The following is a 22,103-nucleotide window of genomic DNA, read 5'->3' as shown; positions in this document are numbered from 1 at the left end:
CAGAGCTGGAGTTTCCAAAGCAACAACGTTATTTATACTCCTGAGCTATTGATAAAACAGTAGTCATAGACGTTGCGGTCGTCTCATGCAGCCTACACTGACGGGAGCCCTACCTAAAACTCAACAGAAGTCTTGAAAGTGAATCTGAGCGCATAGCTGGTGTACCAAAGTCTTCAGTTCGCAAACGTGAATACGTCGACATCATCCACTCCTTTTATAGTGAGGAGCAGCCTTAATCTTGGCAACACACTCGCAATAGCTAAATAAAGGTTCAGTCTCAGAAAATTGGAAGTTCGCATACATCACACCAACTTTTAAAGGTTCCCGACCCAACGGGCCTTCGAAGTGCTGACCGGTTTCACTTCGTTCAATACCCCCAAAGGTTATGAACTTCCTGATGTGCAATGGCCCATGCGACTACTTGTTATACACATAGTTCTTTTCGCCTCTAACATTACGCTTCCAGGAAGTATCGTTTCTGCATCACTGACCCATTCAGTGCAGTGGACAGATAGACTATCATCCTCATTAGCAAAGAGAAGGTGGACATAGTTTACCTCGATTTCTTAAGTATTTGACAGGGTCGATAAAACACATCTTATCAATAAACTCGATCCAATATGTGCCAGATCTTCATCAACAGGCTGTTTCGAGTTGTTTATAGACGTTTTAGGATAATAGAAAACCTAATATTCTATCGTGCTGCAGGACGTCTTGATGGATTCTTCAGGGCTTGATACTGGGACCTCTTCTGTTTTTAATCAGTGTAAGATAAAGAGAGCACATAGAGTAATCACCCTCTTATGGCGCGTTGATGCACATATTAACTGTTACTTTATATCGAGTGTGAATAGCTTTTTCAAGGGTTTTTATAAACAGCACCGCCAACTGTCGTGATCCGACGAGCTAAATCACAACACAATTTAGATTCGATGTAGAATCTTATGAGTTAGACAGTAAGATCATAATAAGTCCACAGTATTGGACTAGTTTTATTATTGTAGTACCGTACATAAATACACTCACTATAATACTAGACGTGAATCCCACAGAAGCCTCTAAAGTACCTGAGAAACACATGTTTTACAAAGAACAGATATACGTTCACTGAAAATATTTTTTGAAACTGTGAACGTGACATGTAGATGCAAACAAAAGGACTTCGATTCTTCTTTTTGTCGTCCGAAACGAATTCTAACAGGATCTAATAGAGAACCTATTGAAAAATAGTTTGTGGGGCTCTCACCATGAGAGGTTGTGACTTGAGTAAAAGTTGACATGTCGGAACCATTTTTCCAACAGAATGTCCTGAACGTTGTCAGCATCTGGGCTCGAAATTAGCTTCAGGATTTCGATAGCGCCAACCTACGAACTTTTTTAAGGAAACTACTTATGTTTTATTTGCAATTTGCAACATATCCTAGGTGGCCTACTTTACGTTTTAAAGTGCCGAAAGTGTGTCTGTAGAATTATGGTCTACTATGATATTAGTACCGCTCTAATAATAGACTTAGTCCTAACATTGTAGATTTATCATCATATAACTGCCTAATATATATGATCTTACACGGAAGTCATATTAATATCTACACCAACTCGTCGCGTCGTAACAATCATCAATATATGATGAAGAACACACATAGGCTAGAGATAGAACAATATATTTGATATGAATAGGAGGTACATTTTAGCACTCAATAATGACCGCGCCTGTAAGGCCGAGCCATGCCATCCGATGGATTCGAACTAGTTCAATTCATTCTTCCCGACTTCTATATCGTTGGGTTTTTCTCCGCGTCAAATGTTGGATATGTATTTTCCCAGTTGTCTGGTGTTCAGCTTTAAGTATTGTATGGTTAGGGCCCAATACCACTACAAGTCCATCGTTTTCTGCCAAACATCAAAGTTAAGTCTGATTCCCCTGAGTTTCTAGTTTGTCATCCTGATTGCCCACTTTACTCTAAAAGTTTGAGATCTCCGGCGAAGGGTAGCAACTCTAACGGTACTCGCTAGATATCATTAAAATGAATGGAAAACGGAAGGTATCCTTGCACTGAACTCTGAGGGATCCCACAAGAACATCCAGTAGCGCGAGAAAATACAGCTTTTCATGACTCTAATAAGCCTGTTGCTTAGATATCCCGTATCTGATTGACTTTTTTGCTCTCGCTTTTTCTCGTTTGGACACGTATTTTGTTACATCCAATGAGCATTAAACTAGCCAACCGACTGCAGTAATTTCAGTCAGTGTGGTATTTGATCGTGGATTTGTATATCTTATAGTTAAGTGAATGTGTTTATCTCAACAGAGTAGGTTTGTGGGATACCAACCGCTATCACACTACCAGGCAGGAGGTTGCTTGGTTTCAATATGAAAGTAACAAAGTGATAGTTCGAGTGCTAGGAGAAAATAAATAATTTGAGAATAAACAAATGATTCACTTGATTGACAACATAGAAACAAAGATGGTAATGAGTGAGATGGGAAGTAGTTACTATTTAAACAGTATTTATAACCGTATTAATTTACAAGACACGCCCTAGACATAGCCAGTCTAAGGAGGGGATTGCAATCCACCGGCGAGTATGTGTTTGCCCGGCTTCTTTTTAAAGCTATTCACTGGGGGTCTTTGGCAACTTCTCTGTGAGAGTATTCCAAATAGGGGCAACTCTTAGTGAGAGACATTGAGAGTGTACTTGAGTATTCGCCTGATGATATGTAGTCTTTCGGGGTTCGCCCTAAAGAGCGTTCTAGTAATATGCTTGCGTTAGCGTGACTAGGCGTACTTAGTGTGTTGCGTGCCGTTATTCTCTTGAAGCCCGGTGAAAATAGTTCTAGATGCTAGAGTCTCTCCTCGTAATATTTGTTTTATAACTATCATCCGCTTGGATGCCTACTCGTGTACTTGAGCCAAGAGATTTATTTTTTTTAAAGAGCGAAGACGCCATGACTTTGTGGACCTTAAGGTTGGACTGTGTGTACTCCCTAAACAATGTTAAGAAAAGCTTTGGAGGGATTGTATCAAGTCATTTTCACATAAAGTGGAGTGTGCGTTTGCCTTGGTTGTATTTCTTGTGTCGTTTGGACGGATCCCCATGTCCCTTGCGGCTACGAGCCCCAAATCACGCTCTGAAGAGATAGTTGACAGTTGATTTCCGTAAAGAGTGTAAGTGCTTTATGTCATGTGAGGCAGAATGTCTATGACATGATATTTCGTCAGGTTAGATTTTAACCCATTGTCTACTACCCGTTTTTCGGTTTTTGCTATCTTGTGTTTTGTTAATAAAGGTCAACGACTGGGGTGGACCTAGGATTTTTTCTTGTGAAACGCCTGATTTTGAGACCTTTTAACTCGTGCGCACTCTATTTTCCTTGGTACGAAACATCCCGTTCTCTACATAGTTTCATAGCAAGGATGCACGTGGGTCAATGAAAACTAATGTTTGCAACCTTTTCTAAGTAAAGAACACGATGTGCTGTGTCAGACTTTTTCAGAACCAAGGGGCACTTTATGAACTATTATCTTATGGTCAAAGCAGGTCGTCAAGCTTTCCCATGCCATGAGGAGGTTAGATGCGAATGCTCTGACATTCCTGAACCCGTATTGGGCCTCATGGGGGATATTATCCTCATCCATGCATTCCTGTATTTATTCGTCGACCAGTCCTTTCATTACTTCTGACAGTATTGAGAGGAGAGCAACTCGTATGGCATGGCTCGGGAATTCATGTATGGTCAATCTGTACGACTCGTTCCTTCTCATGTTAAACATTTTATTCTACCCCCAGCTCAATTGCGTTTTTTTAGAAATGCTAAACACCATATTTCTGACTGTATGACGGGACGAATCAGTATATTAATGATGTGAGTTCCACTTAAGTTCTTATAGATCAGGTTTCCACACCATTAAAAATCTACGATTGCGAAATAGACATTATTCTAGGAACTTAGATAGGCGTACTAATATCGACTTTGACCAGAATTTTACACGTCCTTGTCCTCCTCCCTAAAATCTCGCATGTTATTACGACAAACTTGAAGGAAAAAAGGTTTAAACTAACTACTGATGCGTGGACTTTCACATCCTCAACTAGAAGCTAATCATTTGTCAGTAACTAGCTCAATTTTAAGGGCTTTCCGTCCCTGTATCATCTCGTGGTATCATCCATATGTTCAGTCAGTCTTAGACTTTTGACAGCTGTGGCAAGCTACTTATGGAACCATTCTCTACGGGTTATACCTCGCTTGTTGAAATTTAATGTTGGAGTGTTGAAGCATTTAGTTGGTAGTATTTGGTCAAAATCAAGGTGTGGTAACTTTAGTATCGCCTGTATTATCTCATCTTTTCAAGTGTTAGAACCTGTGAAGAGCCAGTATATCCCTTCAATCAAGCATTCCATGCCGTATACATTGAAGTAAAACCGGTTAATTCAGTGCTGTATGGTGCTACGGTTTTGAAGTGGCCGTTAATACATACTGCTATTCCACCTCCTATTTTGTGTACCCTATCGTATCGAATATGTTGTCTTGCAAGCACACTTATCGATGGTGTTGTGTGATGACCATGTTGCAATGAGGACTATGATCTTCAGGTCTAACTAAAAGCAAATGTTTGTGATTTCCTCTTGTCTACTCCTTAGTCTTCTTAGGTTGCTACACAGGCACTTGGTTTGTCTCATTACTTGATCCTGCACTACAGCAGCGCCTCTCTTGTAGTTTTTTTTAGCATATTGTCGTTTAAAATGCTTATCAGTTCCATGCAAACTTGCCACTGTAAGGTTTTTGGCTGCATATCGTGATGCATTAGCAAGATCGTGGTCTCTTTGTTCTGCACAGTGGGCTGCTGATCAGCGTCAACTGGCACAAAAATGTGTTTGGTCGATCTTTTCTGGAGTTCCTTTGCCGTTTTTGTTCGACTTTCACAATATCAGATGTGAACAGAGAGGGTGTTTTTGAGGTTTATTAAGACTAAACAGCCCCAGTTAAGTCCTGCAGGTTTCGGAAGTTCACACCAATTAAACGTGTAGACTTGGTGACAAACTGTATTTTCTCGCGCTACTGGATGTTCTTGTGGGATCCCTCAGAGTTCAGTGCAAGGATACCTTCCGTTTTCCATTCATTTTAATGATATCTAGCGAGTACCGTTAGAGTTGCTACCCTTCGCCGGAGATCTCAAACTTTTAGAGTAAAGTGGGCAATCAGGATGACAAACTAGAAACTCAGGGGAATCAGACTTAACTTTGATGTTTGGCAGAAAACGATGGACTTGTAGTGGTATTGGGCCCTAACCATACAATACTTAAAGCTGAACACCAGACAACTGGGAAAATACATATCCAACATTTGACGCGGAGAAAAACCCAACGATATAGAAGTCGGGAAGAATGAATTGAACTAGTTCGAATCCATCAGATGGCATGGCTCGGCCTTACAGGCGCGGTCATTATTGAGTGCTAAAATGTACCTCCTATTCATATCAAATATATTGTTCTATCTCTAGCCTATGTGTGTTCTTCATCATATATTGATGATTGTTACGACGCGACGAGTTGGTGTAGATATTAATATGACTTCCGTGTAAGATCATATATATTAGGCAGTTATATGATGATAAATCTACAATGTTAGGACTAAGTCTATTATTAGAGCGGTACTAATATCATAGTAGACCATAATTCTACAGACACACTTTCGGCACTTTAAAACGTAAAGTAGGCCACCTAGGATATGTTGCAAATTGCAAATAAAACATAAGTAGTTTCCTTAAAAAAGTTCGTAGGTTGGCGCTATCGAAATCCTGAAGCTAATTTCGAGCCCAGATGCTGACAACGTTCAGGACATTCTGTTGGAAAAATGGTTCCGACATGTCAACTTTTACTCAAGTCACAACCTCTCATGGTGAGAGCCCCACAAACTATTTTTCAATAGGTTCTCTATTAGATCCTGTTAGAATTCGTTTCGGACGACAAAAAAGAAGAATCGAAGTCCTTTTGTTTGCATCTACATGTCACGTTCACAGTTTCAAAAAATATTTTCAGTGAACGTATATCTGTTCTTTGTAAAACATGTGTTTCTCAGGTACTTTAGAGGCTTCTGTGGGATTCACGTCTAGTATTATAGTGAGTGTATTTATGTACGGTACTACAATAATAAAACTAGTCCAATACTGTGGACTTATTATGATCTTACTGTCTAACTCATAAGATTCTACATCGAACCTAAATTGTGTTGTGATTTAGCTCGTCGGATCACGACAGTTGGCGGTGCTGTTTATAAAAACCCTTGAAAAAGCTATTCACACTCGATATAAAGTAACAGTTAATATGTGCATCAACGCGCCATAAGAGGGTGATTACTCTATGTGCTCTCTTTATCTTACACTGATTAAAAACAGAAGAGGTCCCAGTATCAAGCCCTGAAGAATCCATCAAGACGTCCTGCAGCACGATAGAATATTAGGTTTTCTATTATCCTAAAACGTCTATAAACAACTCGAAACAGCCTGTTGATGAAGATCTGGCACATATTGGATCGAGTTTATTGATAAGATGTGTTTTATCGACCCTGTCAAATACTTAAGAAATCGAGGTAAACTATGTCCACCTTCTCTTTGCTAATGAGGATGATAGTCTATCTGTCCACTGCACTGAATGGGTCAGTGATGCAGAAACGATACTTCCTGGAAGCGTAATGTTAGAGGCGAAAAGAACTATGTGTATAACAAGTAGTCGCATGGGCCATTGCACATCAGGAAGTTCATAACCTTTGGGGTATTGAACGAAGTGAAACCGGTCAGCACTTCGAAGGCCCGTTGGGTCGGGAACCTTTAAAAGTTGGTGTGATGTATGCGAACTTCCAATTTTCTGAGACTGAACCTTTATTTAGCTATTGCGAGTGTGTTGCCAAGATTAAGGCTGCTCCTCACTATAAAAGGAGTGGATGATGTCGACGTATTCACGTTTGCGAACTGAAGACTTTGGTACACCAGCCATGCGCTCAGATTCACTTTCAAGACTTCTGTTGAGTTTTAGGTAGGGCTCCCGTCAGTGTAGGCTGCATGAGACGACTGCAACGTCTATGACTACTGTTTTATCAATAGCTCAGGAGTATAAATAACGTTGTTGCTTTGGAAACTCCAGCTCTGTCTAGTCGAATAGAGGCTGAATGACGGAATAAGCTATACAGATTGGAGGTAAATTCTTCGATTAGACTAATCTGATACAGCCGTCTCGCTTTACGAGAACAGGTACGTTATTCATTTATTTAGTGTTTTCCGAAGAACCATATAAATCATAGGACACCAACGAGCGATAAGCAAAGGCCGGTAGCTCAATAAAAAAAAAATTAAAAAAAATAAAAAAAAATTATTAAAAATAAAAAATAAAATTAAAAAATAAAAAAAAAAAAAAAAAAAAAAAAAAAAAAAAAAAAAAAAAAAAAAAAAAAAAAAAAAAAAAAAAAAAAAAAAAAAAAAAAAAAAAAAAAAAAAAAAAAAAAAAAAAAAAAAAAAAAAAAAAAAAAAAAAAAAAAAAAAAACCAAAAAAAGACAACCACCCCAAAAAGCAGAACAAACAAATTAAAAAAAAAAAATAAAAAAAAAAAAAAAAAAAAAAAAAAAAATAAAAAAAAAAAAAAAAAATTAATAAATCTTAATTAATAAAAATTATTATCTTAAACAAAAGAAACGCCTAGCCCGAAACAAAAAAAACAAACAAAAAAAAAAAAAAAAAAAAAAAAAATGTACCATTATAACACCCTCTCGTAGAAGATTCAGTGTTTAAGTATCCATTTCTGATAAATCTTTAAGAAGAGTGAATACTCTAGAGTCCATTGTCTCAGGTAATGTTTTGAATCTGTAGTCGCTACGAGAAGTAAAAGCTCTAAAGATTGAGAAAAACTGTCCAACTGTGTTCTGCTCTCAAGGTCAATGACCTGGAACAATATTCTCTATTGAGTCAGATATTTTGCTTAAGGTCAAAGCGCGTGTGTTGATCTTCGCGTTATGTTTCCAATACTTGTAACATGACGACAATAGAGTCCCGTAAGTTTTACGGTTTTGGTCTTAGTTTCAGTCAACGAAGTATCTTTTGCATACTTTGGATCGCAACACATAACTTCAAATGGTTGATTCTATAGTTTTTGACTAGATTTGGGAAAACTTGTCATATCTTCCTTATAATGTAGTTTTGTCCACTCTACTCTCAAGTTTTTATGGTTCCCTTTGTCCATTTTGTTAATGGACCATTTAACAAGTGCACCAGATTTCAAAAGAAGTTCTTAGTTTTTTGGATGACTTTTTATTGTAGTAATAATTATTTATTTTGTATTTGTAAATATCAAAAGAGATTTAGAAGAGCCTTTGATTGATAACGGTTTGGACGCCACGTCAGTCGTAGACCTGTTTACGACTCTGGAAAATCTTGTTCTTCAAATCGTCCTCACGAAGAAGCTATTGGAATTTGACTCACCTTTCTTTTTCTCTGTTTTGTCATTTTTTCATTGAGAGTTTTCACTTTTTTCACTCTGTTTTTAATATTGATGTTTTCGTACCTGTCGTGTTGCGAACTCGTGCATCTTTTGAAACTTATGTACAGAAAATCCAGTCGGTTTTAATTTATTCAAACTATGGTTTATCCGTTTTTTGAATTCGGTTTAAAAATATTTGTCTTTGTTCAACACTCATGACTTATTGCTTGAATCTCATAATCATTTCACATTTACGTGTCATTCGGACCAAACTTAGAAGTAGTGTTGTGAGATATCCGAGAGCTATTTATGGTCATGTCCATTTTAGAGTCTTAATATCTACCGTATTCTTTGTTTGTTACGTCATTAGGCACAATACTTGTTCATCTCTAATCTATAGTGTTTTGATACGCATATCTTGATTGTCTGCTTACTAGATGTAATTAAGTTATTGATCAGGTCATATTGCTTCAGAACTTGCTAGTATATAGTTGCCAGTAAATAAGTCTGTCTTTTGATTTCTTCTTAATAACATGTTGATTTTCTGTATTAAGGAATTCCTCGTCGGCGTGCGAATTCTGCAGAACCCAGGACAAATTATTTCGTGCGAAAACTTTCCAAATTGGTTTTAAATGAAAGCGACCTTCAAAATACTTCTCATCTCAAGGATTTTAATATGAACCGCAAATTGTCTACACAACAGCCAAAGTTTACTAATCCTTTTGCTCGTCTGGATTTTCGTAAAAAAAGGAAGAAGACTACTAAAGTCAAAGTAGTATGTAATATTTCACTCACCGGTTGTATATTGCTCTTCACAAGGTCTTTGATTTTACCACTCATCCTCTCAATATCATTATTATTGCAGATAATCTCACCATGGACTGATGACAGTGTGAAAGAGCTGCCAAGCACTCCAGACCAAAGCGTAGAACATCTTGAGTCATATCAATGTACTAAAAGTTCGATTTACTCGCCACATAACACCCACCCATCTACCTTATAGTTAGGGAGAGATATTAACTAAATAAAGCTAATAACTGTCAAGAATCATTAAAACGACAGGAAAACTAAATGGTTGAGCGTGGGATTAATAGTTGATATTCATCAAAAAGATTGCCGAACAGTCATTAACTTGTGGGTCATTCACTTTAAAAATACCACCATAATATATTAACTCCAGTTACCTGGCGATTACCTCAATGATAACAAAGTAGAATAAAATAAAAGGTATAAAAGCAAAACATCGTCCCTACTCTTTGCCAAGACTTTACTTTTAGATAAATAAATCTTTTGGCAAAAGAACTTTTATTGAGTTCAAGAGTCACTGTTGTGGCACCAATGGGTATTTTTTTGATGTGATCTTTATTTCAGAGATGAGTTCTTGGGTGCTGAGCGTTATTTAGAACAGCAATTGATTTATATCTAATCTCATGATAATTATTTTTGAGTTCTTACCGATGGCTTATATACTGACATTCATACGCAAACGTTTGGCGATTAAGAGTTGAACACTTACTTGTGCATTGGTACAGGCCAAAAAGAACTACATCATCCACTGACTGTGCTGTGTTGTGTATTAGATGCTTTATTTGTAGTGGTATGGTTTCATTATTGAAGTATTTATATTCTAGTCATGATTATATCAGTTCTTGAAAAGTCCAAAATCACATTTTGGAAACTTGATCTTGGTTGTCTTTGTCTAGAAGTCCGTATAATAAAACCTCATAATTCCAACTAACCGTGTAAAACATACTATTACCACTTATTTTCTAAATCTATTGCTCTATGATGTTTTAACTTCCTTGCAAGACTGCTAATTAATAAACCCTTAGGAAACAAAACACATATTGGTACTTAAAAACAGTCTTGATGTTGATTTTAATTCTATCTACAAGTAGTATTTCTTTTTTTATAAGCCACCATTGGATTTTCCCCAGTCGTATACTGAGTTGATTTTGGAACTTGCCTACACATCAAACTTAACACGTCAAGTTATTCGACCCTTTAATCGTTGTCATTTAATCAGTCAATTAACTGAATGTGCACGCTTGATTCGTGGACGTATCGCTTCTGGTGCTGCATGTATCCAGCTTCCGTTACTGGCCGATTCCAAAAAGGACGAACAACGTATGAGTGACAAGTGAGTTTCACTTACTTTTAAGGAAAGAAAACGTTTGGAGTCTTTCCTCATTTCCAAACTATAACAATTGATTGCTAGGTATAAAACACTGTGCCGCTCACTCTTCAGTTCTATTATTCACTCAGCCAAGTGACTAAAACCCCAATATACTTTGTGTAAGCCCAGCAGAGCATCATTTTCTTCAAAACTAAGGCATCATTGCTTAGGACGTCCTACACATCGCTTTCTGCAACATTTTATTTAACAGACTGACACAGTTTTCTGACCGCCTTATTCTTTACTCGGAATATTAGCCTACTAATTTTATTATAGGGTATAAAAGTAATGCCCATTGTATAGCTTATGGAACTCAGAAAGTGATAAGCTGTATGATCTTTGTGTTTACCATTCTTAGGCAAAAATATGCAATACCTAATTAATACTTGGCTAAAATTCCAGTGTTTATCTTTCCAAAATCCTTAAGGTATTGTTGACATCAAGTCTCAGCTCTTGAATTCCAACTGTTGAAAATTATTAGGTATTGAACACCGTTTTCTTTTCGTTGATAGGTACAGATAAATTTACCAATGATAAAACCAAAGACCGTTGAGTTCTTTATGGAATTAGCCTTTAAACTCCTAACCATGGTACCGTTTGTTGTGATTTTCATAACTAGTTTAGTAATACTTCTTTGAAGAGCACAAAATATGAAGAACTACTCATTAAACACATGAGTAGTTAGTGATTCATGTCAGGACAGTGATTAGAGGTCGAAAACATTTTCTTTTTGATTAAAATAATTTTGATTGTTAGCCCGAAATGTATGCACCATTTTTGCAGATAGAGAAAAACGAATCTGTCGAAACTTACCATTTTAATACTTAGTTATCTTTAAACAAAATCTTTAAATATATTAGCAATTTGAATATGTCGAAGATTTAGTCAAATGCTTAATGATCACCGATAATTAAAATAATCTAAAAAATTACACAACTTTTGGCATTATGGTTATATCATGAATTTATTCTAGTATTTGTCAGGTGACTGCTAATTTTCTTCACTTTTCTACGAAAAGTATTAGTTGATATTCGCATTATTCTTACTGAATCATGATTATTCTTATTACTTATCAAGAAAATTTTCTACCGGAACACACCCATGGTGATGCGGCTTATATTTACTTGCACTGTCCTGAAGATTTATTTCTTGATAAGGTACATTGCGATAGTCATATTTTCTAGCTGATGGGGAAGCTTCGACTTCTTGGAAAAAAGCATGATTAGTTTTATGGAGCAATTTATTAATTTTATGCATTTAGATACTCCTGATGTATATATGAGGTACATAAGAAAATTTCTGATATGAATAGTATCATGTCACGATTTGGGCTTAAGTCTTATTATGATGGACAATAAACTAAAATAGCGAAACATGAACAGACCACTTATATCATTGGTCTCACTCTTCTCTATTTCCCATATCTCTCTCATAAACAGAAGTATATATATTTAAGTTTGCAAGTAAGTAAATAAAATGCACTTTGTTGTTTAAATCTTATTAACTGTGATCAGAAAACTACTTTACAACTGGTTGGAGCATATGTAGTTACACTCATCATTCTTAATTGATCTAGTGTGTTATAGTGAAATGTAGATTTATGTATTGCAAGGATTATTGAAATGGTGTGCCGTTCATGACTTAGCACACTATTTTTATGTTTGTTTAGATTCAATTCCATTAATAGAATAATAAAGTGATTGGGATTATTGAGCTGCGCTTTTTAAAACCCAAACGTCAAGTAGCACTCATATGATGAATACTTCTACGAAAAATTATCTTGACCTAAGAGGTTATTCAACCTACCCTTGAATCTCTCTTTAGTTAAAGAACAAGTGCAAATTTTCTAAATAGACATAGCCTTGAGCGGATACTCGTTCAAATAAAAAACGGAGTGTGTGGTTAGACCACAATCATTTCACATTGCAACATATAGTGGATATATTCAATGGGACAGGTGTTAAAAGGAATAATATTCTGTTATATCAATTCAAAAAGTGAGTTCTATACTTCTCAGCGTGGCATATAAATAATTTGATGACTTTCCTCCTGATGGGTTGTAAATGCTTCTCAACTTATCGTTTAATAACTTTTAGATATATACACAAGGCGAATCGTTCTGATTTGCCACACCGGCCAGGTAATATGTTGATAAGTACGTTTGGGCAGTGTATAAAACTGTCAGAATCAATGTACATTTGTAATATGAAGTTATGAAGTTTTATTTGATATGGTTTTCAGCCTTAATTAACAGAGTTTAAATATTAAATCGGTTAGTATGTCGTAAATAGCATAACACTAGGCACAAATTTCCCTCGACTCGAATAGCCATGCCACATGAGAAACTTACCTACTTACGCCTGTTACTCCCAATGGAGCATAGGCCGCTGGCCAGCATTCTCCAACCCACTATGTCCTGGGCCTTCCTTTCTAGTTCTATCCCATTTTTGTTCATTCTTCTCATGTCTGTCTCCATTTGTCGGCATAATGTGTTTTTTGGTATTCCTCTTCTCCTTTGGCCTTGAGGATTCCATGTGAGGGTTTGCCTTGTAACGCAATTGGGTGCTTTCCTCAGTGTGTGTCATATCCACTTCCAGCGCTTCTTCCTGATTTCTCCTCGGCTGGGATCTGCTTTGTTCTCTCCCATAGTAGGTTGATGCTGATAGTGTCTGGCCAATGGATCTGAAGTATTTTGCGTAGATAGCTGTTAATAAACACCTGTATTTTCTGAATGATGGCTTTCGTAGTTCTCCAAGTTTCCGCCCCATACAGTAGAACTGTCTTGACATTTGTATTGAAAATTCTGACCTTGGCCACGTGAGAAAAGCGAGGTAAAATTCTAAAGATGGAAACTACAGTAGTAATATCATTGGTAGTAACAAGACTACACAAAGAGAATGGTTTACAAGTTTGGATATTAGATACTCTAATACGTAGCTTGAAGCCAGGTCACCAAAAACCAGGGATGTTATTTTATAATTTAGAATTATCTCCACTTTCGGAGTACCTGTGTAAGTTGGTGTTGCTCAAGCAGTGCTATCAGACATAAACTATGATGCAGGAATTAATAATAAAGCTACTTGCTGACATGTTTAGGACAGTTTTTGCCAGGGGTGTGCTGGTTCACTACTGAATCTGTATTATCTCCAGTTTGATATGGTAAATTATTTTACTCGCAATTTAAATTCACAGTAGCTTAGTTTGCAGTATAGTCAATAGGATCATTACGCTTATTATCACTGGAAAAAATCCAATATGTTTCTGAAGGTGAAAAATTGATTTAAAAAAATTAAAACTGTCTATTTACTTTTGTTGTTCATTTTGCTACTTATTTTGACCTAATTTATAGCTTTTATCTTCTATTAAATATTGATCAAACTGAGATACTCTAATATCAAGTGATTTAAACCTATATACTTGGTCATTTATTCTTATATTGAGTTGGCATGTGTTTCGAATCCTAATTTTCTCGGCCGGTTAACAAGTACACTAAATGTAGAACATATGACTGTGAATTAAAATCAAATCAATAAACCTTTGAAAGATACTCATTTGATTTTCGGGTCACTTTTTTACTATTTACTTGGATTCGCGATCATATTTCACATTAGTCTGTCGTGTAGATTTTTCACGCGTGTACTAGCTGTTTTCTTGAGACGGTTAATATGAGAATACAATCCTAAACAATGCTGACATCATTTCTGTTAGTGCATTCATTAGTAGAGAAGTTTAATGCCGCTTTCTGTTAACTCAGTCCTCTGATCGAATAAAAAATAGTTAATTCAGTACATAAATTTTTTTGTTTCATTTCTTCGAAAGACCCAGGGATCCGAAATGTTCTGTCAATATTGTTATTCGGAATCATTCACTAGGATGATTATTCACAAAGATCAATGAGAATATTTCAATGACTTAAATATTTTTGATATACTCCATTGTTTAAAGTCCCTTGATGAAATCAGTCATACTGCCAAATCAGTTGTCCTCTTTCTAGTCTTTAGACTAATTTCTCTTTGCTTCAGAATCCTTCGTTTATAGAGGAAGAGTGTTCATTGAACAAAATCTATGTCCATCTTCTCATATTTACATCAATCTTCATTTTATATTGAATGTCTGTGACAGAATAAACAGAGTTTGGTATCTTCAAGTTCTTTCTTCAACAATTATCGCATGTCACTTATCTTACTTGATAACTTTAGACACTTATTATGTAATTATCAGGTCAATTTTACTTTCAAGTCACAGGTTATCATTTTAAGCACCTATATGTATTTATGTAAAACTGTCGAAAACCAAATGACGTCTTGATAGGTTTATACATATCTATTAGTTAGTGTTTTTTGTGGAAATTATGATTACGAACCATGATCGCCTTGTGATGCGTGTTACTTATATTGACATAAGTAGTATATAACGCGAGTCAGGAATGTAATGTCTGACAGCAAAAGATTGGAAAGATCAAGAAAGGAAGAACGGGAGTAGAAAGCAATTAGTATGGAAATACAAGAACAATAAAGTCCGAGACAATTATTGAATATTTTGCAAATTAAGTATTATAGTATGGTTTTTCTATTTTACCAAGTAGTAACCCTGTAATTTTATTCTAAGTAATTCGGTTGTCGTCACCTGCGTTCTCCCTCACTACAACCTAAAGAACCACTAAAACCCAAAGAGCTCTGAATAAGTGTTTCACTCTAGTTTAAGAGGAGTTGGGAATATCAACCATTAGATTCCAAAGCATCGATAGGCGACAAAGTGATTCACTAAGTGATTCCGGTTTATAATGAAAATTATCTTAAATTCGTATATATTATCCTATCTAGGTTATAAACATTACAACATAACATTAATTATTGAACTTGAAATATGTCTATTTTCTTTATCTCTTACAATATGGTTTGTATCGTTCCAGTTGTGTCATTCATAATTAAAATTAGTTCTGAAAAACTATTTTGTTAATTATTATTATTATTATTATTATTATTATTATCCAGTTGACTGTATGCTTATTTAGTGTTCTCGCATTTCATGTACATGATGTTTATTTTCTTTCCTTTATATCCATTACATCCCATACTTTCATTCTATTTATTTACAAATTTCAGAGAAAATCTATCAGTTCCACCGATTTTAATGACCTTATTTTTCATGTGATTATGGATTCTGTTTCTCAGCTCTTTACTCTGATTTTTTTTTATTGTTGTAGGAATTGATTGAGTAGTTAATGTAAAGGTTATATTAAATATTCATGATTACTTATTGCTTTTACTCCTTCGTTCGCATAAAATGAACCCCGAATTGAAAAATATACATATTATTAATGCAAGTGCTAGTTTTTATATTCTCTTTAAAGTAGGTATCGTGTAAAGAAAATATCTGCTACTCCTGTATTTATTGTGTAATAAAAGTTAGGATCATCCTAATGAAGTAATTTCAATTACTTGTATACAGTGTTGATTCGCTTTTGTTCATGCATAAAGAAAAGCTTAAAATTGAATAGATAATAAATTGGTAACAATATATTTCTACTTATCGGATTACCAGCTTTCTAGATTAAATCAATAATCTCCTGTGGGGCTATGCTTGAAAAGTTCTGGTCACAACCCAACAATGTGCTCAGTCTTATTATAGGACTTGCTATCACTGAAATTATGATAGATCACTTAACTGATAAAATGTCAGAATAACTTGGATAGCCAAACCGATAATTTACTCACATGATCGATCCTTAAATCCAAATTGGATCAAGTTTTGAAGTCAGAACTACTAGTCGACCATGTAAATATATTTTTGGGAAACGGAACTATAATTTGTGGACAAAATATTCGGTCATAATATTATGACAATCACTTGTTTGTCAGTTGAGGAATGGATAACAAAAAATAAAAATCATTAAATAACCTGTGATTATTTAATTTCGTGTTTTGTGAAAGTCAGTGTTTTGAATTAACTTCCTGATCGTCATGCTTACCGACTAAATGATGATAATGTTTTCTGGAAACTAATCTTAAAAGTATTTTTCCTCAGTTATTCTCTCTCTTTGGCCCATCTTCTTTCATCTCCTTTTTGCGTATTTATTGGTAATCTCAATAGTAGTTGAATTCATGAATCGATCTAAGCTAGACCACCATTGAAAACCCAGAAGCACTGGACGGCGCGAGACCGAAGATCCTGGGTCCGAGTTCTGTGTGCGGGATCGTGGATGCGCACTACTTAGGGTAAAACGGCCATCCAGTACTTCCAGGTTTTCAGTGGTGGTCTAGCTTAGATCGACTCATGAATTCAACTATTAAAATTACTACAATCTCCACAGACCCCCATTCTGATAATCTCAATATTAAACAACTATTTAGTGAAAATTTGACTTTTCTAAAACTATTTTCAATGGTTTCTGTACGTTACTGTTATTGGAATTCAGGACGAAATTAACAAGTCCTTGTTTGAATTTGTATTTTTGTATCCGTTTATCTTCAGTGTTTCTCTCATATTCCTTTTGCTTCTTCGTAACACTTCCTGCTTTTTGAATTGTTTGAAAAAGTATTTTAATAAATAGTGTTAAAAGTATGAATTATTGCTTATAATTTCTAGTCCTACCACCGTAAGTATATTTTCTTATTACATGGAATCCTTTGTTACAAACTTTAATCACTTCATCAACATTTGTTGCTTGCATGATCATGAGTGTGTGGAATTGTTTTTGGACTGTTTTCCGATGAATGAGGTGGTTGTAAACAGGCTTAACGGTACTAGACTCAGGTATTGTCTGTTGATCAGTGTTAGAGGTAAAATTAACATGACGGTGTGCAGTATTTCATTTGTTGCATCCATTTTCCTGTCACCTAATCTAGTCGTTCTATTTTTCATCTGGATTAAAATGTTTGTATACGCGATCCCTTCTGTAGTATCTTTAACGTCTCACATTGATAGTTTACTACTTTCAAATGCTGTTCAACGGCGATATTGAATATGAATTTGTCACAAATTACAAAGTACCAGCTGTACATATATTATGCGGGTGAAAAATAAATTTCTAATGAACGATACATATATTTCATTAGTTTATTTGTCTCTTTTTGTTTTTGTTTGCTTGTTGTGCGCGAATCACATGATGTTTATGTTACGTACAGATGTTCTTTTTTTTGGCAAGAAAATATCGAAGATTAATTGGTACCATACATTTTAATCTAATCAGTTAACTTTATAATGTGAAGTCATTTTATTAATACGTTTAGATGACATTTCTCTTATCCATTTTTTTCGTCTTTCAATGACAATACTGCAAGTCAGTAATAAAACAGTTTCATTTTTAAGTAAAATTTGTATTAGTCAAGTCTATATTTCTAATTATTAAGGATTACATACCATTGTTACTGATTGTTTATATGAGTAATTCACAAGTTGTCATGTGAAAGTGATTGGCATTTCTAAAATAACTAATATAGATTTGTATTCATTTAAATCATATTTATTATACATTTTCTTTTTTAAAAGTGAGTCACTAGTTTTACAGTTTAACAACATATCCTACTTTTCCACGTTAAAACATCATTCAGAAAATGTTAAAAAATTATTTAGAAAGATGAATACGAGTATCTTTGTGATGTTAAATTCTATGCATTGTGTTCTTCAGTGAATTATTTTAGGTTATTTGGTTCTCAATACTTAGGTTTAGGCATCTCACACATCCCATGGTATTATTACTTTTCTTTACATCAAATATTTGGCTCAAAAACGTCAATCAGGCTACACTTAGTTATATTGAAGAATAAACGTCATTTGAGTTCTTATAAATCTGTTTACATCTGTACAATATGATGATACAGTGTAATAATCATTTATAGATGGTAAAATTAGATAAATTACACTCGAAGACATTAAATCATACATAATAATCCTAACATAGGCTATTGAGATAAAGTAATTTACTGTAAAAAAAGCTGGACCTGAATATTCTAATTTTGAATAAGATTAATGTTAGATTATTTGGCAGTCAGTATTATTTTTTAAATGAATGAAGCAAACAAAATTTGTAGCAAAGAATAATAAAGTAAACATCTCTAAATTAAACATTTTTTTCAACCAATATCATGCATTATTATTACAGAAGGAAGTAGATCTACCTTCATTGCGTAATAAAATCGTGATGTAAACTAACTAGATTATCAATTCATTCAATTTAACACATTTGTAAAGTAATTGTCCTCCTACTTTTTTCAACTTAAAAAGTCAGTCTTTACAATTTTTACCTTGATAACAATTTTATTGATGAGATAAAACATTTCTTGATCATGCGTTGTTTACAGTTTGTTGATATGGTTTTTTATTCTGGTTACTAATTTTTTTCATCTGATTATCTACACTCATTTTCTTTCCCTTTTGTTGTAAAAGTCGAATGATTATGGCAAAGATTAATCAGTTCAATGAAGCACATGCGTTATTTACTGATTGGATTAATAAACTTTCATCAGCTCCATTTGTAACTAACACATTTGGTCCAACAGTTGTTCAACCTTCTGATGGAAATAGTCCTACAGATCAACAGATTCTACTATCAAAATCAAATTATTCTATACAGGATGCTAATTTACTACAAGATTTACAATGTGATGGTGAATTGTTATTCTGTCAACTTCAATCATGTGCTTTGGTAATCTTTTCACATTTAATTCAATACTGGAACTGTTCTATGCAATAAACTTCATATTATGGAGTTGTTTATTTTCAATGAGAAATTTTTTTGTCATTTTTACATTCCTGTATATTGTAACCAATTAACTAATTCTATTTAAGTCTCAAAGCTGAAAAATTTAAGCTCAAGTCTTAGCATGAAAATACTAAGATGGATTTCACATATATTTAAATGTTAACTATTATGATAGCTAAGATGAAATGTAGCTTGTATTACATTGAGAACTTTTTTACTAGATACCCTCATGAAATATTTAAATTTCACTTTCATTAACTTATTGATTAAACAGAAAGACAACTGAAGTTTCTAACACAGAAATAAAGATAAACAAACATACAGATGAGTTTAGTTATCATCAATCAGATTAGTCATTATATAATTACTATCGATTAGTAAGAATAAATTATGTAAATATAATCAAAAAGTTAGAAATAATTTGGTAATTGTTTCTACCGAATAATTAATTATCAGTCTGTTTATTGCCCTCAAATTTCATTGATTAGTTAATATAACATGTAAACGCTTTATGAAGCTTTATCTTTCGCTCAATAAATTATTGAATATTTACTTATGTTATACGAATCAGTCTTAGTTCAGTTTTGATAGAGACCTAAAATCTCAGTACTCTTGCATTTAGTTAAACTGTTTGTTCTTAATATTATGCAAATGCGACGTTAACAATATATTTATATAGAATAAATGAAGTGTGAGTAATAATGGTACACAGAAAGCTCATTTTTCCCTATTCTTTATTAATTTACGTTATAATGGCTACATAAGACAATCCGCATAGGATCGACCTATGCTAACCAAGGCTGATCGAATTTCAATCAAAATAACAACGGGATAATCCAAACCATGTCGACTTGAGTACAGTTATAGTTCATCATATCGTAATAGTTCAGGCAAACTGTCATGTGTTTCACTTACTAACATTTCAAATGTAGAAAACCAAATAGTTTGTTATTTATGAACAAATTATCAGTATCATTTTTAAGTTGCTTGACGTTATCTATGTGTAAGTGTGAGAACTTGAACAAAATATCACGTGGGAAAGTTATAGTCACAAATATTTTGAGTTCGATCCAATCTGTGTAGTGTTTACTACTTAAATATAAACTTGCTGTAACAATTAACAGATAAAAAGTATATTGTAGTTTATATAAGACCCTGACTTTTTTTAAGGGACTTCTAAGCGATTCACATTAAGGTTCAATTTGCAAGGTTGCCAGATGACACTATGGGCTACATTTACACGGTACCCTTAACTGGTTTGTGGGATCTTTGTTCGTCTGACAGTACGGATTACTTTAGTACACCGTCGGTTTGTGAATATAGATTTCCATCTGTCGTTAGGACTTCTCTTCTCCTCTACTCAGTAAATGTTCTATGAAAAGCAATAATTCATTTCAATAATGGACTGCGATTGCGTAACCTCACTAGAGTAGTTCAAGAAAATGAGTGGGCTCCTTACATACTATTCATTAGACTGGACTATTCGTAGGTTTGAATAAGTTGTAGCTGTTTAGGGAATTTACTGGTGTATTTATTCTTCTCAGACTAATAGACAATAATAAATATTTGGTGTTTAAAGTTTAATAAAAGATGCAATGAGTAAAAAAGCATATACTGTATTTTTACTTAATAGAAAAAAATGTATAACCTAACAGTTGTAATTGTACACGCAACTATACTATTACCTACTTGTCGATTTATTGGCTGAAGAACTCACTTTTCAACCAGGAGGCCAGATTTTAGAACTGCAGTCTACCTACTTAAGCTTGAGCAGCCAGGTTATATCATTAGTCCTCAAAAAGAGTGTCACCTAAAATTGACTACGTAAATCTGTAATTCCTAAATGTTGTTATCGGTTGAATAGTACTACTAGTATATAAGTACATTTTTATTAATTATGATTGCAGTATTATAATTTCTAATAACTCGTTAATTTAGAATTAGTTCAATTAAAAATAAAATATGATTAAAGGAATAAATTGGTGAAGATAATGATTCTTGAATTTCCATGAATTTCTTCTTAGAAATTAAATTATACTCAATTTACTCCGTATAGTTTACCAAGACATTTATTTATGTAATGGAAATTAATTTGAGCAAAATTCCACTGCATATCACTAACTTCTGTTCCCTTTTTTCCTCTCAATTACCCTTTTAACTTTATGAAATCCTCAATGGGATCGATTCACTATGTATCATGAGAATAGCTTTCTTTCATTATCTCACTGACACACAAAATGTTTTAATTTTATCAGTCTTATTTTATTTTTGCGAAAATCTTGTTTATAATTTCTAACTGATAGTTATCAAGACAGAGAACAGAGTGTTAGAGAGGAGTAGAAGCTAAAATAATGCAAAACTAACCATTATTGAAAAAGGGGTCATAATTAATTCATACTCTAGCTAGTCCTGTCATCAAATATATATATATATATATATATATATATATATATATATATATAAGAGAGAGAGAGAGAGAGAGTTCGCCTAATTAAAAACCGGAAATACTCTATAATTATTTCGTTGTAGTGTTAAGGATTTTTATTTAGTTCACTTTCAACAATCCACTTGAGATCGAACGCTCGAATTTCCTGGTGATTTTGTAACTGTTTAGACTCACAGTTGGAAGTCAGTAATTCACATTTTCAAACTTCAGTCCATTTTTGCAGTATGACATTCATTATTACACATAACCTGTTCAATAGTAGAACGACCATACACATATCCAGTGTGCGATAGTGAGCGTGTAGGTTTCT

The 22,103-nt window shown here is 34.2% G+C and overlaps 1 protein-coding gene across 1 annotated transcript in view; it reads left to right on the top strand.

Annotated features, from left to right (window-relative positions):
• Positions 1–22,103, top strand: part of MS3_00001696 (uncharacterized protein) — a 96,151-nt gene that overhangs the window by 29,924 nt on the left and 44,124 nt on the right. The window contains exons 11-14 of the mRNA XM_035729616.2: positions 8,002–8,042; positions 9,022–9,242; positions 10,384–10,607; positions 19,032–19,290. Of these exons, the coding sequence (XP_035586425.1) occupies positions 8,024–8,042; positions 9,022–9,242; positions 10,384–10,607; positions 19,032–19,290 (723 nt within the window). The 5' untranslated portion in view covers positions 8,002–8,023. The remainder of the gene's footprint in view (positions 1–8,001; positions 8,043–9,021; positions 9,243–10,383; positions 10,608–19,031; positions 19,291–22,103) is intronic.

The sequence above is a fragment of the Schistosoma haematobium genome, chromosome 1 (genome assembly GCF_000699445.3).
Source record: "Schistosoma haematobium chromosome 1, whole genome shotgun sequence".
NCBI classification, from domain to species: Eukaryota; Metazoa; Platyhelminthes; class Trematoda; order Strigeidida; family Schistosomatidae; genus Schistosoma; species Schistosoma haematobium.
The sequence above is the reverse complement of the archived record's forward strand: the minus strand, read 5'-3'. Positions and strand labels throughout refer to the sequence as shown.